The following is a 16673-nucleotide window of genomic DNA, read 5'->3' on the forward strand; positions in this document are numbered from 1 at the left end:
CACTGTAGTGTTTACAAAAAATCCCTGACAACAACGTCATCAGCACTGCAGAAACACAGCCTACTGCTCATGCCAGAAAGTTAAAGCTGCCGATCATGTGTTTTGTGTAAAAGCAAAAAGAAACCTCAAACCCTGCATGTGAAAAACCACATCTGCATTATTAGGGGAAGACAGCATGGGGCAGAGTGCTTCGCAGAAAAGGAGCCGTTTCTGAGGGTTTCTTGATAAGCGAGAGAGAGATGCAGGGTACTGACAAGGGCTGAGAGAGTTTCAAGGGAACGCTGTAGGCTGAATCAGCTCGTACCAACCACACGCACCTCTGGCTTTCTGTGATCGTGAAAGATCATTAGAGGAACATCAGTGAAGACAGTAACGACCAAAACAACAACACCTTATAAGCTCTGTACAGTCCAAGTCATGCACAGAGCAACAGTCCCATGATGGGAAACCATTAATGCTTTTTATATTGGTAATCATCTGTAACATGAGCAATTAAGTACAGTACTAATGGATTATAGCCAAGAGCCTGGTACTAATATTAAAAAATTGACAGAGATGAATAGGTTTGGAAGGAAAACTAGGCTGACAAAGACATTTTTATGAAGTGCTTGGGCCTATTTGGAATAACCCAATCAGAGGCAGGTCCAGACCAGCCATGCCTACAGTGACAATAATGCATTCATTGGCATTATAGGATGCCTGCTATGCTTTAAATAAAAACACCCATTGCTTCTACTCAGAAACCTGCACTTTCATTATTATACTCATTAATAAAACAGAAGTTGTCTAACTAATATATAATATAACACTTACTGAAACACTGGCAGCCTTGCCTTATTTTAAAATGAAAACAGTTACTGGAAACAGGAACTGTATTAATGATAAATGAATCAGCTGAAAATGCACACAAACCCCTTCTTTCCCTTTTACCAGAGAAACAAAGAAAACACTGCCCCAGCTGAAGCACTCTACCTACCTATGGCACACCAGCAGCTACCACCACAGACCCTGTTCCAAAGAGCAGGGTGCAGAGCAACACATTCCCCAAAACCTTTAAAACTGGCTTTGTTCCAGCTTTTGCCATCCACTGTACCATGAATCTGCAGCCACATGGTAGCTTTGCACAGGTTATAAACACCTTTACTGAAAGCAGTATTTCTTCACTGAATTTGGCAGAGAGAGAGACAATTTTGCCCTCCCCAGTGCTTGTATTTTGTGTTTGGGTTTTGTTCGTTGGTGGTTGGTTGGTTGTTGTTAATGGTTTTTTTTTCCCTCCCTCTCTTTTCAGCCTTTGAAATTGTGTGTGAAACTCCACCTTGCAAAGGGGAACAGGAGAGGGCAGGAAGGAGGGATGGCAATGCCTGAATTGGGACATATGTACCATTCCACTCCTCAGCATCCCAAGGATGTCACTGAAAGGTGGCTGCCACCTGCACAGCCTTGATATGCTAAAGCTGATGCAAACAGCCAGTAGCTCCTCTTGGGAGAGAGCTGGTGAACACAATATGGATGCCCTTGAGATCCAGTTGTAGAGATGAACGGCAAGGCTAAGTCAAATAGCACCAGGGCCAGTGAAATCAGGGAACTGCCTGTTCTGCCTCCAGTAAGCAAGGAAGGGCCAGTGGGATTCAGAAAGGAAAAATCAGGAGATTTACTCAGCATTTGCTTTCCAGATAATTCAATTTCCAGTTTAGCTGTACAGCTGTACAGTTTCAAGTTTGAAAATGTATGTGTCCTGAATCATGAGCGTGTGTATTCCTGCACTACTGTTCTAGTTTTAGATTAAATGTCATCTGAGCACTTTGCCTATAAATGAGCATTACATTTACAGGTGCCGTAGTTAGAATTACCAGCTGAAACAAACCATGACAATTTCATTTACTTTTTTTCAAGTCTGAGGCTTCATACAGCTTTCCTGTAGTGGAAAAAGAGCATCTAACACTAGAAAAGTAGAGACTGTATGAGTTACTGAGTTTTTTTATACGTGTTTTGGTTTTTCAGAACAGATTTAGTGAAGAACATTTTAGGTAAGCTCAGGGCTAACCTGAAAATCCTGCAAGATTTTTTACTCCAAATGCCATCTTTTGATAGCCTGCCAGGGATGTAGAAAATCAGGTGCTGCCTCATATCAGACCTTATACACAGAACTACATGATAGACTGGCATCCATGAACTCAGATTTGAGTTCTTCAGTGTATTAAGACCAATCTAACCGTAAACTAGAAGACACTTTCTTCAGACCAGGTCAAGTCAAGCAGAAATGCTTTTGGGTAGCCTGGAAAGGCTTTTCAATTTGGAAGGCATCAGGACTGTTCAGGTTTTCCAGACAGCACAATGGGTTTTGTGGCACTTCAGAGCATACCCAAGTAACTGCTGAGTCAGTCATACACAAGTCTCTATGCATAGGAGTGCAATGCAAAGCTTTTACATACTAAAAAACACCCAAACCACTAGTATTGAACATTGTCAGGAAAGCAGAAGAGAGAGACAGGGGTTCATGGAGTATTTGTGAATGGCTCATTTAGTTTTCCACAACTACAAGAGATGTGCTCTCTCACTGACTCCAGGGTTTCAGCAAGGCTCCCTCTGCAACCCAAACCCACAGAGACCTAATGCTTATGTGTGCCTGGGTCTCCTCTGTCAAATAACATCCCCCACAGAACATCTGGCAAGGGAAAAGCCACAGGTCCATTTGGAAAACCATCAGCTGGCCCAGGTGGAAGAGGAAGCTCTGAGACTCTCAGGACTATAAAGATGGGGGTGGAAAGGCTGAATACCCACAATCTGATGAGTCAATAAAACAATCTAAAACATTTATCTGCAACATGAAGGCAGGGAAAAGCCCCATCTGACATGCACAGCAACTCACTCACTTCACACTCTGCTTGGCTCAATCTCCAGAAAGCTTCTAACATTTATAATGGCATTCATGACATGCAACTCCTCTGTGCACCCAAGCCCTTCTGCTGGCGATGTCCCCTGTAAATGAGCATGATCAAATGCCCCACCCTCCATGAGGATGGCAGTATGTCTCTTTGAGAGGCTGACACATCAGGCACTAAGATAAGGAGAGAAAGTGCCCACTGAACACAGCTCTGCTGTGCCACCTTCAGCATGGGCAAGTACAATCTCCTCCTGAGCCCAGCAAAGTGACTTGTTTATGCCCAGGAACTGAAGAGACTGAATTTCACTTATCTGAGCTGAAAATTGCTGAGCTTTTATTCACATTTGCTTGTCTAAGAAAAAAAAACAAAAACAAAAACAAACCAAAAAACAGAAGAAAAAGAAAAAAAATAAAAGAAAAAAGAAAAGAAAAAGCCCCAACAGTTGTTTCTAAAAACCAAATCAAAACAACATTCCAGCTCTAGTATTTTATTCAATGTGTTCTGGCTTCACAAGCCCTGGAACTTATTATCTACATGGGAAGAATAAGAATTCAACAGTTCTGACCAGCAACAATGGCTGCAGAGAAAGAGTGTTTGGCAGCAGCTCGCAGGCAGGGAGGAGGGAAGGAATGCCACGAAGAAGAGGAATGCAATGCTCAGCATGACCTACAACACTAACAGCACCCTGCATTATGGGCCACCCCATTATTTTGATCAAAACCACAATCTGCTTAATTGGTATTCCTAAAAAATGATAGAAGACAAGTGTTTTCATCAATTAGCTGCTGTTTCTTATTTTTCCTTGAGTATGTTTTCCTCAGTTTTTCAGCTTCTTTAACTGGAAGACTGTTGCAAAAATTAAGATCTATAGCAAAGAAAAATCAGATGCTTTTTTTAATTTACTTAGTCACTAGAGACAGAAACTCTGGTTTAAATCACAATGGATTATCTGACTAAACTGTTGGGGAACTATTTACTAAATCTTTAAGACAACTCTCTCTCTTTTTCTCTAATTCCTTATAAAATGCTTTGAAGGCTTTCCAAATTCATTTTTTCATTATTAAACAAGCATTTCAGATTTGTTATCTTACCTTTCATAATGTCTGCGAGTACATGTAGCAGCACTTGTGCTTCCAGGGTTACCACCTAATTCATCATAAATATGTTTCCATTGTCGACGGGCTGTTATCTGTAAAAATGGCAATGGAAAATTTAATCTTGCATCTTTACAGATTCTACAGCATTTGACTTCACAACAACAAATGCACATATGACACTTTCAGAACAGCATGTACTACGAGCACTATAAAAGCCCCTACAGAATATACAGAGTACACAGAGCTTTGGGTGTGTTTTTTTTTTTTTGGTAAGTTAACACCATGTCTATTTTCTTTCTCTCTAAAATTGAGTGATCTGACTGATTAATTATCAAGTCACAAGCAATACAGACTCACAAAAGAATCTCAATCAATATAGGGTCATTAACTATCAGAAGTTATGCAGACAAATCCCACAGTGAATTATGAAAATGAAGCTCAAACCATATTCAGTACAAATAATGATTACATAGTTATTTTAACTGAATTAGAGAAAATAAATCTGCTGCAAAACCCAAATCCACCACAGAATTCTGTAAATCCACAAAACCATAGTCCGTAACTATATATGTTACAAGCTGTTTATTTTTATCCATTTATATCTGTAAAACATACAGATCAAATAGGACTGAAATTTTAATGTACTCCAATGTTAATATTTGAGCTGTGTACTGTATTGGACCATGCTGATGAAAATAAACATCTTGTAACATATTGAGTTGCATACCATGGTTCTGGGCTTTTTTTGTACAGAAATTAGGATTATACAGAATAACAGATGGAAGACCTGGCAAAAGGATTGTTTCTGAATACCACTTCATTATTTTATATATTCTGCTATATTTAAAACAGGAAGAGAAACAGGAATAGGACAAGCACAACAGATCACCCTTGTTTGCCTGCAGCTCATAAAGAAAGCAGGCAGAAAACTGGTGGGGGCAATTTGGGGAGAATTTTGTCATTTGCTGTGGAATGCCATGGATTTTAATATATTCAGCCCTGGAGGCTTCTTCGGAGTTACCCACAGAGCAGTCAATGGCATTTACTGAGGAGCTAAAGGCAGCAATCAGAAGAGAACAAATATTACAACTTGCAATCTGAGGCCTGTAATTTGAATCTAAACAAGAGGAGATAGCTACCATCATTAAATATTACAGGGTAAGAGATATTTCTGTTTCGCTCAGTATAAAGGGAAAATCCTTCCTTTGCCGAAATTATTCTCCAAAGCCTAAAGCATGGCTGGAGTCTTATCACTTGATAATGTCACAATATCTTCAAATTTATTATTTGCAGAGTTCTCCAGAAAACAGCTGTAGCTTTAACTCACTATTAGCAGTTGAGCATAGTTTGCACCTATAGATACTTCGGGGGAAAAAAAAAATAGAAAAAAAAAAGAAAAAAAAAAAAAAAAAAAAAAAAAAAAAAAGGTGTTTTATCTTAAACCTTATATAAAGCTAAATGAATTGACTTCCCTAATTTTATTTTCTGTCTTTTATAATAAGCCCACAGACTACCAGCACAAGGATTCAAGCAATTCAAGGATAAATTCCACCCAAACAAATGATTTAAACACAAATCAAACACTTATCTCATGATAAGGTTCATACTAAGTCTGTTTTGTTTCAGTTCTTATGCTGTCCCTTCCCCAGGCTACCCACATTTCTTATTATTACTACTAAAGTGCTTGAAGAACCAGAGTCCTAATGAGCCATAAAGAACATCACATCCAGAGAATATGAATTGATGCTCCTTATGCAACCCAAAAAGTCAAATGAGAGTTGGACCAGGTATCCTGTTGTGAAGGAATGCCTGGATGGGAAACTACCTCTGGTCCTGCCTCCCACATTTCACCATTTCTCAGGACAGACAGGACAGAGGTGTTGCCAGCCAGCCCTTGCCTTCTTGGAGCTCCTAAAAAATCACAGATCCCTTGAGGACTGCTCCAAGCAAACCTCTGGCAGGCTCATGGATGGGGGAATGAAGGTGCACAAAGCTGCTCTGGGGTCTGTGCTCTGGCCCTCTGACAAACACAACCTGGCTGAGCTTGCAAGGCTGTCCAGGACCTAAAACCTTGGCTAAGAACGGTGATGCTGAGCAGAAACTTTAAATGAAAGCCAAGGATTAGTTAGCAGGAGGACTACTGTAAGTCCCCCTTATAATCATCCTGATGTGACTAAGAAGCATGGTCTCCATTTTCAAAAGGAGAGCTTTAGAGCTTTAGTCTCATTTACCATGAGCTGACTCAAGAGTTGATACTCAAGCTGGAACACTAGTAAACATAACTAAGGGGAAAAGTGAACCCCTTTGAAGTCTGTGGATCTTTTTTTTTTTTTTTTGTCTCTTTCTTCTAAGCTGCTTAGAATAATAGTATTTTCACAAACATTTGCCCAGTTCTATCCAATTCTACATCTGCACTGGACCAGAGCTCCTAAGCAATTAACTGAGTTGTGCCCTCCCACAGAAGGAGTTTAAATTTGACATTCCCTGAAACAATTGTTATTCTAACAAAGCCTGGGGTTGAGTTTTCCCCTGCTCTGTAAAGTTTATTTTTTATGCTTAATAAACTTCAAAGGACTAAAGGAACTGATTAATTACATCCTTAAACAATCTGAACAAAATGCTTCACTGAGGAAAGTGCACTCTTGTCATGCAGGGTAGGACTGCTCAAGCTGGATGTTCCTCCTGACCATATGTAAACTGAGGGCCTTTCTCATACAGGTTCTTCCCAATTCAAAACCTTGTGCTGGGTCCATTGGAAGCCAGCACCTTTGAAAACTTCTGTGAACTCTTCCCCAACCAAGAGAAATCCGAGTTGAGCACAGAGACTGGCCTGTCTAGGGATGTAAGAGCAGATCTGATCTGGTTCCTATAAGCACAGTATTATGCAGTCAGTGACTGGTTGTCAAGAAAAAACAAATAAAAGCAATGATCTTATCTATTAAAGCAGAAGACTGTTTACAAACATGCTTTTAATGGTGTCTTCTGCTTTGAGAAATTTTAAGGTCTTCTGCATTGCAATACTACCTCCCAGCTCCCTTCCTTGTGAAAGGCTTCTTGCTTATTTCCTGCTGCAAACATAATGGGGGATTTTCTGGTCATGGTACATGATGTTCACAGCTCTCTTCAGAGCTCTGGGAATTAGTTCTGTATGAAACAAACCCATTTAGCTTTGCATTCCCCTGATATACCAGTTTCATTGGGCCTGCCTAGACACAGGACTGATGTATGCATCAATCACTAATTTTTAAAAAGTGAAGCACTTAATTGTTGCTTCCAGGAGGCAGCAATTAAATGGGATCCCACTGACCTTTGGCAAAATCTAAGCTGCTACATACTGAAGGTTAAGCTCCACCTAATTTTCTTTTTATCCTTTATCTTTCTAAGACATCTCCAGGTAGAGTCCATTCAGCAGCACAGCCTTCTGCAAACATGCCAAGGCACTCCTTTTATGTTGGCTCAAAAGGAAAAAATGCTACTTCATAATTTGCCAAGGACAACTCTTTAGGAAAGTCCTGGAAGTTTCCCATCTATGAAATTCTGCACCTTTTACTCACTTGACTTAGGGTGACTGAGAAAATTCTAGGCCATGGCTGTTAAATGCCACTGCAGCTGAGTCCCCTACAACATGGCATTGTCTCATATTTCATCCAGTGATTTGGGGACATTTTAAATAATTCATACTGTGAAGGTCTGCTATAGAGAGTGCTTTCCAATGCACTCTCCTATTATTAGTAACAAAGATGCTCATCTCACATATCTTTGTTTAAGAGAAATATGATTCCATGAACTACAAAGAGACAGCTTCATCTGTTAGTCTTAAACCAGTTTGTATGGATTGCTGTTTTTATTAAGACTTGTTCAACAACAAATACAAGGGAGTGTGGTATTACACAGTTATAGATGACAACTAACTAAGAATTAGTAATCAAATGGAGGAGAAATGACTCTCTTAAGTATTTGAAATGGAGAGCACTTAAATATGACACATGAGCATGACTTGACACTATTAGATATCCTGTATGTCTATCCCATATACAAAGGTAATGCTCTCTGTCAAGCCTCACTGGATCCATTCCCCCAGGGGGAAAGTCAGATGGCTAAGAAAGTTGTTCTCTGCATCTCAAATCCAATTCCTGTCTGTTCTCAGTCACTTTTAGATCTTTAACTGACAGGACTGGACTCAAAAATATAGCAAAAATCTTCTGTGAATCTGTGCAGAAGCTGAAAAACACCACATATGATTCATGCTTGGTGCTCAATAATGTTTTTTAGACTGCATCAAAACACCTATATATGAACAAAGTGGACAAGACAGTGGATAAAATTAAAAATGGGCAGCCTATAATTGTTCTGCCAAATAAAAGGATGTAAATTTTGCAACTGCGTTAACTGGGAAGGTTTCTATGCTGCTTGAAAAATTGTCATCTGACTACTTTAAGTTTCCATATGTCATTTTAAGCAATCTTTTATCTATTTCCCGTTCATAAAATGGCTGTCACATGTTGAAGTCAAATATCAACTTTTAAATATCATCTTCTTTACAATATTTCCAAGAGAAAAGACCTCTATCTCAGTGCACAAAGCACTAACTTGTGAAATTTTAAAACCAATTAAAGATGATGAAGCCCTTATAATGGTTTGCTTAAGTCAGATGGAAGGGGCCACAGAGATAAAAGCATATTAAACAGGGCAGGCCACACTTGCACTCCACAACTTCTCCTCATCAACAGATGGTGGCACAGTGTATGAGAGTGCTGGTTTCTGCTCAACAATGAGTTAAAGCACTCACTTGAAATTTCTGCATCTAAGTAGACCTGCCTAAGATCCTAACACTGATAACTGAGGTCCATGTCACCCCTATCATCCACTGACTTGTGAAAAATGAAAAAATAAAACACAAAAGCTTCTCAGCAGTGTTTGCCATTATAAACTATATACAAACTAATGCAGTTGGCAAACTCAATGCATATCAACTGGCCATAAAATAATAAATCCCAGGGTGTGCACAGGTCAAAGTATTGCAACAGCTATCAATATGACACTCAGGAATTGTAAATCAAAGGCAGATCCATATCAAGGATGAGACTGTTAACAGAAGAGAATGAGGTCACAAAACCTCATGCTCCATATACAACTTAAATTGCATCACAACAGTCCTCCCAACTTCAGCTTGCCTGCAAAGAGCACAAGATGCCATTCACATCATAGAAACAAGACAGGCCCATCATTTCAGACATAGGCACTCTCCAATGAAAGCTGGACGCATGGTTAGGTCAGAGGGTGTGAGCTGTGCTTGCCTTGCCATTTACTGAATAGGAAGCAATTACTTAGTTTACTCTCTATGAAGAATAAGCACTGCTGGTACATTTTCATTCAAGGTGACAAATGCCCCTAAACAACAGAGAACATCTGTCACTGAGAAAAGGACAGGAGCTTAGAGACAAGTGTGGACTGAAGCTACTCTGGCTGTGATCCTTCCCCTCTGATCCTGTGACCTTTCTAAAACCTGCCCCTGCAGCTTTGTGGTCACAAATTCACAATCCTGCTCTTGCTCTCCCTCAGGTATAGAGGCTCACCTGCTCCAGCTCATCTAAATCCATCCCTCTCCCTCTGGCACTAAAACTCAGGCCTCTCCAGCAAGCCACCACTTTGGCATCCCTGCTTCTGTACTCAGTCCCCTCAAGCAAACCTGAAACATTGCTGTGAAAATTGCTCATCTTCCTGAGCACTCTGAACACGCCACTCTCCCTTCAATCTCCCTCCTGGCCTTCCCTGGTGCTCTGGATCAAGTTCAAGATTTCGCCCTCATTTTCATTGCACTTTACAACTCAAGTAATTACTGCTCATAATTGCTGTAACGATCTATCTATGGGAGCTATTCATTCATACATACCCATGAGCACGCCTACACACACCCCTGTACATAAGCATGGTACGTGCTGATTAATGAAAGATAGAGCAACAGTAAAAGCCAAATCAAGCATATTTTTTTTTAAAGAATGTTAGATTTCACGTTTCACAAAATCCCAGGCCCACCCATGCTAACCAGCCCAGGCTGCTGATGTACAGAGCAATGTGCTTTATTGCATGGAGGGAAAACAGTGAGTTCTGCCTTTTGGTTCAAATGACTTTCAGTTTCTTGATAGTGCATTTCTTCTTGTCATTTCTCTACAGAACAGATATGTCCCAGATTACTTCATAAACAAAGCAAAAATAATTTCTTTCATCTAACCGTGGCAGGAACTGAACAACTTAATCTGATCATTGTGTGCGAAGAAAATATTTCCAGTGACGACATCTTCCTATGTCAATTGTTTTTTTATTACAGATGTCATCTCGATGTGCCATATTAATGCGGCTCTTTCTTCTCATTTCAAGATTTTAATCTGAGTTTGTTGCTCTAATATTTTATTGGTTCAAAATACATGCTGTAAAATCCGTGGCCATCAAATTTTCCTGTGAGCTAAAAATAAACTGCTCTCGTCAGATATGGTTAGCTGATAAAAAGTGTCAGAGACTTTTCTGAATTACTTTGATAACTTCCTGTTTATGTGGTACTGACCCTTGTCTAATAAAGATCTTTTACACTTGGAATAAGAGAAGATTCTGCAGCATACTATTCCTTAATGGACAATGCTGATTACTTTTGAAAGCCTTTAATACATTTCCCATATTAGACATGAACAGATGTCAGGGATGTTGCCAAGTGAAATTTCTTTTATGCAATCTTGGCTTGTTGTACAATAATAGCCCTTTCTCAACATGGGAAAAAATTACAGACCTAACTAATTTCCTTGACAGAGAAGAGTTACATATGTTTTCCACTTGGAGTTTTTACGACAAGTTTACAATTTTGCCAGATCTGGAACTAATTGGGACCATTTCCAAAAATGGCCCAATAAACCCACAATGAGTACAGCTAGTCTAAAATGCAGCAAATGATTGTTTGCTTTTACATTTTTTTTCCTAACAGGGAAAAGTTAGATTGCACAATTATTTCATTTAAGTTACTTAAACACTTACTGTTTCATATCCTCCCAGTTTTTGAGCAGCTTGAAACATAGTCCAAAGGTTAACTGTTAGAGGGACAATAAGTATTTAGATAAGCATTGCATTAGCCAACATATTTCAAAGAAATGTAAATTAAACAGTTTTAAAAAAAGAAAAATAGAGAAAAAAAAGCTCACAGTCCCTGAAAAAGTTCCTGTGAAACATTTTCCAAAGAGGTATTTACATAATCTGAAGAGTAAATATTAGCCCATACTATATATTTTTAATTACATATAAGAGAACACACTTAGAGATTCCTTAACAGGACTGGAAAAATACACTGAGACAAAGGTAACGGGCTCATTTGACTTTGCTGATAAGAGACACGGTATAATGACTGTAGCATGTTTCCATAACTTTGATAATAAAAATTACTTACTGGGAAGAATGTTACTTTTAATTATTTGTTTAATACCAGTTTCATTAGCAAGCAAGCAAGCCCCACACACTGAATCACAGAGCAGCCTATCGATTAGACAATATCCAATATTTACTGCAGCTCAGATAATGGGCTCCATAATCAATGAACAATAAGCTGCGTTCCAGCAGCCCTGCGTGAATGAACCCAGATGGAGCACGAATGAGCATTACTGGAATAATTGTGCTGTGGCTGGTTGTGCCTTGCCTGTGGCTGTGGGGTCAGAGCACAGAGGCAACTCAATTCAAAAGATGTGTTGGGAGAGAGTTGTTATTTCCTGCAGAACTTCTCTTTCACGTGCTTTTCATCCCGGCCCCCTGTCCCATGGGGTCACTGCTTGCTGGTGTCTATTCTTTTTTTTTTTTTTTTAATTATATCTTAGTTTTTATTTTAGCTCAATTAATTGTTAGAAGAAAAATCCATGTCAGTCCTATCAAAGGTGTATGCACAATTCCACCAACAGTGATTCCCCACAGACACACTACAAATACTTGAGGTCAGCAGTAACGCTGCAGACCGTGGAGAATGGGATCTCCTTCTCCATGGGGAGATGCTCTGCTGTACTGTATGTACTGCCTCTTCCCAACAACCAATTTGTATTGGCAATGTTTGCACAAGCCTTGCTGGACAAATACAGAGCCCATCCTGCAAACATTTCTGCTCTTCTCAGCATACTTTTGGTATTTAAGTATTTGCCGGATCAGACCCCTACTTCATAATGAATGTCAGGCAAGTTTCAATGTATTTCAGCTAAATGTTAGCAGGCCCTACCCCCAGTAGGCAACTTTAGAAATAATACTTTAGCTTGTCTTTTGAGCCCACCCTGTCTCCATGCTTGATGGAATGCAGAATAATATGGGGGGGTGGGGGAGAAAAAAAAAAATTTCTTCAACACAAAATGTTCTGAAAGCCTCATTGAACCTTGTACTGCTTCAAAGCTATCAAGAGCTTTGCTTAGGCCTTGATTTAATCTGAATCAATGCATAATGCAACGAAGCTGTTCATAGTACATTAATTTTACTCCCATTTCAAGCCGCCAGTTTTCAGACAAACACTGTAATCATTCTGAGTTATATAAGTTTATAATGGCTGCTGGAGGCCTGCTGCAATCAGTGCCAATTGCTATTAGGTATGTAAATTGTTATGTAAAACATACAGGTTTGACATTCTTCATCAAAATAACACATGGTTTTAATCTAGGAGATAAATTAGAGTAAATAATATTTCAATCCATGGCGTTTTCCCTTTAAGGAAATAAAGTATCATTCAATCTATAGATAAGGAGGAGAAATTCCCCCATTTACAGCTTTTGTTGAAAACTGTGAAAGATCGACATTGTGCTGCAATATTTATGCAAAATTCAGTTTCAACTGTATCTTCTCCACATACAATTAATTTACAGATTGTGGCACTACAAACTGTACATGCCAAAGAAATTCTCAAGACTGCATTCTGTATTAAGCAGATACAGTCTGGTTTTATTATCCAAACTCAGTAATTTATTAACTAGAAACACATTTTGGGGCTTAAAAATATGATCCCTTTTGTGCCTTTCTTGACCACCTTTAAATGTCTTCCTTTAATATTTGTCCTTTCATAAAGAACATCTGGGCACAATAAAGATACGTCATATTATTAACTCAGAAGAAAGGCATTACAGATGCTGCAGATTTACAAAACAGAAAACTAGAGAGTTTTCAACATGACTATTTCTAGTCATAATCAGTGGATTTAAACCTATAAATATCCGGCAGCAACTACCCCAGAAGGAAGAGATGCAAATCTAGGCATAAGACAGCAAAATGCCTGGACTGGAAAATGTGTAGAGATAAACATGGTCCCTCCCCATCCATAAAGCTTTAAAATAGGCTTTGTGTGCAATTGCTTTCTCCAGAGAAGCCAAACCATTCTAAAAAGTCAAGAAGAAAGTGAGAAAAAGGATACTTACTCTGCTTAAAACCTAAATAGGGTATTCGTTCAATTGGTGTTTTCCTTTCTTTCATATATTTATAAAGAGCCACAAGGAAAGCCTGCTCATCAGCTCTGCATTCTTCACCTATGGCAATCTTTGATTTATCCTCACTTGAGCCTTTCTTACAGTTGCTGTTGTTATTCTTGGGTTTGGGCAAAGCTGACTTAGCCTCACATTTTACCTGGGAAAAGAAAAGATGTCATATCAGATCTGGGTAACCTTTAATTTTCACTTGAGGAATAAATACCCTCTCCTAGCAGAATGGATTGTTTAAAAAAATGAAGGCCAAACCATGCGACTGTATTTGAGGGGAAACAAAGGAAGCTATTTATAGAGCTAAATGTCTTGTTCTGAATCTTAGTCACAACATTTTTAAACAGCCACATCTTTAAATCATTATAACTCACTGGTAATGCTCTCCAGATCTGCATTTTTATGACTATACATTGCTATGTCACAGCTTCTATCTCTCACATACACTTGCCATTAGCAAGTCTAATAATAACCCTTGTTCCAGGATTGACACTGAGCATTGTCAACTCCCGTAGACAACCCGTGGAGCTGAGGGTGCTCAGCCCCTTCCAGGAATGCTCAGCAGCCAGCTCTGAAATGACACATTTTTCTCTCCTTTGGCCCACCAAAATAGTTGCAAACCATGGCAAGCTTTATCCAGGCAGAGCCCTCAGCACACGAGTGGAAGTTCTGCTGTAGCATGGACTCAAGTCAAGTGTATTTGAGCATCTGCTTAAACTTGAGCCCTAAGCATTTAGCAGAAGGGAGAGGCTGGTAGCTGGACACTTCCCTGGTAGACACTGGTATCCCCAATGCATGTAAGTCCCAGAGCTCCAGGTGTCTCACCGGACTGCCCAGCAGATGTGTGCCAGTCAGGAAATCAATAAATTGGAACCACTTCACCTCTCCTCAGTTCATACATGAGGAAAAATACCCAGTGAGACTGGCTTAATCCTGCAGTCCCTCTTGAAGATAATCCTCTCACTGAACGAAGCAAATTACAAATTGAGTATTCACTTAAGGTATGTATAAAAAAAGAACAACAAAAAAAAAACCCCAGAAACCTGATGTTTAAAAAGCTGTACATCTGTACATGACCAAGACATTGGGACCATGGGATCAATAAATTTCCAATGAAATACTGGAAGTTCTCTAATACAAGGTAGTGGATATGGTTACATGTATTTTGGATTTGCACTGTCCCTTCAATGCTTCTGAGTGCTGTCAGGAGCCTTCTAGTAGTTCCATACCCCATCCAAGACAGGTCCTTTGTGCTCCCAGAGGGAGCAGGGAGGCTCTAAGAGCCATCATGGTATTTCAGGAGGATACCAGAAGAGAGTAGGGTATCCTGCTGTGCAGGAAGGCAGGAGTTCTTGGTCAAGCAACCCATAGACCCTCCTTCAGAGCTGTCACTTCCAAACCAGGTGCTTTCTGGATACTTGTTGACAATTTGGAAGCAACTGCTATGAAGAGGATTATGTAAGTGCTTGTAAACAAACAACAAATATCACTGGAAAGACCACAACCACAATATGGTTATTTTATCTTAATAAAATATACTCTGGCATTTCAGGCTCAGGGAAAGCAAAATCTTTATACTGCTCCAGGTATTAACTTTGCAGGGAGTACTGAGTTCAGGTGATCTGCTCCACAGTTTTCCACAGATGCTGGACAAAGCAATGGTAGCTCCTAAGCAGAGTGGACAAGTGGTCACGATTTTCCATGGCAGCTGATGCTGCTGAAAAACCTCCAAAATTGGCCACTGGAGTTACAGGCTTACTCCTCCTAGGCAATGCAGCAGGGCCTGGGAAATGGACTTCCTGCGGGATTTTTCTTGATCACTTGCTGCTGAAGCATGTCCAGTGTACTGCTTGATATTCTCCAACTGCACAGTTCAAAGAGATGTTGTCTTCCTATAGCACAAGACACCATCCTTTGCATTTTAGAAATAAATATGCTTGTTGGTTGAACTTTTGTAAAGATCATGGGTTTCATCCAAAACTCAGAGGAGCTAACAGGTTGTTTTTTTTTTTTTTTTTAATATTAAATGAACTTTGGGGGACCTCCTCATCAACTTTTCAGGTCAGTACTGTAATTCCTTGACTTTTTTTACTTTGGCATCTCACAAAAATTTAGCAGCTTCCAAAGTTTACATTGTCATAGGTTTCAGTGCTTCACCAAAAGACTGGTTTAACACTCCCAAAAGGAATGCATGACTTCAATAATTCTAGGACTTCTAATTGGAGCTGCAAATTTGGAACAAATTCACTGGACCTGGGAACAATATTTCAGTTTTGTCACCCACTTGCTTGGATTCTCTTTCTCAAACCAGACAATTCAGAACTATGTTTACAAAGACAACCTGGGCATGAACTCTAAGTGAAATCAAAGCTCACAGCTGTGCAAGCAAACTAATGGCAAGGGATACTACTCTAAAGGAGACAAAGGCAAAGTAATATTAAGAAAGCTAGCAGGAGTGGGAAAAACTCGTGGTACATACAACCTTCCTCTCTCTGTCTACACAGAAGCAAGGTCAAAGCCCCTGTGGAACTCAGAGGTGTCAAAATGCAATGGGCTGACTCCAAGCAGTATCACGTTCAACAAAGCTTTGGTGAAGGCTACAATGCTTCATCTGCTCAGCATTTGAGGCCCAAACCTCATTTCTGGAACCTCCCCACCATCTGACAGGCAATATGGATGAGTGCCGTGACCAATGATTAATGAGAACAAAAAGGGCCAAATGCCATTCTGGGTAACACCAGTGTAAATCCAGCATAAACATATCAAAATCAGTGAGAATGACACCAGATTTGCTCCAAGCACCACAAACTGCCCTTCTCTTTCAAAATACAAACCCAGTGCCACAGCTGGGTTAAGCTGGATAAGATGGAGGTGCGTTGAGATGGGGTCTGGAACATCTGACCATCTCCTGCTGTGTGTTCCATCAGAGGTGGATGATCCATGACCAAACGGTCAGCGAACACTCATGGATACAACTGTGTGTTTGTCTTCTCCTGACAGAGGTCACACACAACACAGACCACAACAGATCTGCACTTTACAGTTTCCATCAGATAATGGTCGAGGCACTCAGAATAAATCTCCAGCTCTGAGAGCATGCCAGGCCACCTGTGGCCACAGGAAAAGCATATCCCGGCAACTTTTAAACTAATTTCCCAGATCCTGCCGTACAAATGAAGTGAGAGGTTTACTTCAGCAATTGCACTAGGAGATGTAAT

General features: G+C 39.9%; 1 protein-coding gene across 4 annotated transcripts in view; it reads right to left on the reverse strand.

The window, feature by feature from the left end:
• ARID5B (AT-rich interaction domain 5B) overlaps positions 1–16673 on the reverse strand; it is a 116969-nt gene that overhangs the window by 18427 nt on the left and 81869 nt on the right. For 3 of the 4 annotated variants that reach the window (XM_050976101.1, XM_050976104.1, XM_050976100.1), the window contains 3 exons: positions 13399–13603; positions 11006–11058; positions 3977–4074 (listed from right to left, as the gene is read on the reverse strand). In XM_050976101.1, coding sequence (XP_050832058.1) covers positions 3977–4074; positions 11006–11058; positions 13399–13603 — 356 coding nt within the window. The remainder of the gene's footprint in view (positions 1–3976; positions 4075–11005; positions 11059–13398; positions 13604–16673) is intronic. The other variant, XM_050976103.1, reaches the window with a different exon arrangement.

This window comes from Serinus canaria, chromosome 6, assembly GCF_022539315.1.
Source record: "Serinus canaria isolate serCan28SL12 chromosome 6, serCan2020, whole genome shotgun sequence".
Taxonomy (NCBI): Eukaryota; Metazoa; Chordata; class Aves; order Passeriformes; family Fringillidae; genus Serinus; species Serinus canaria.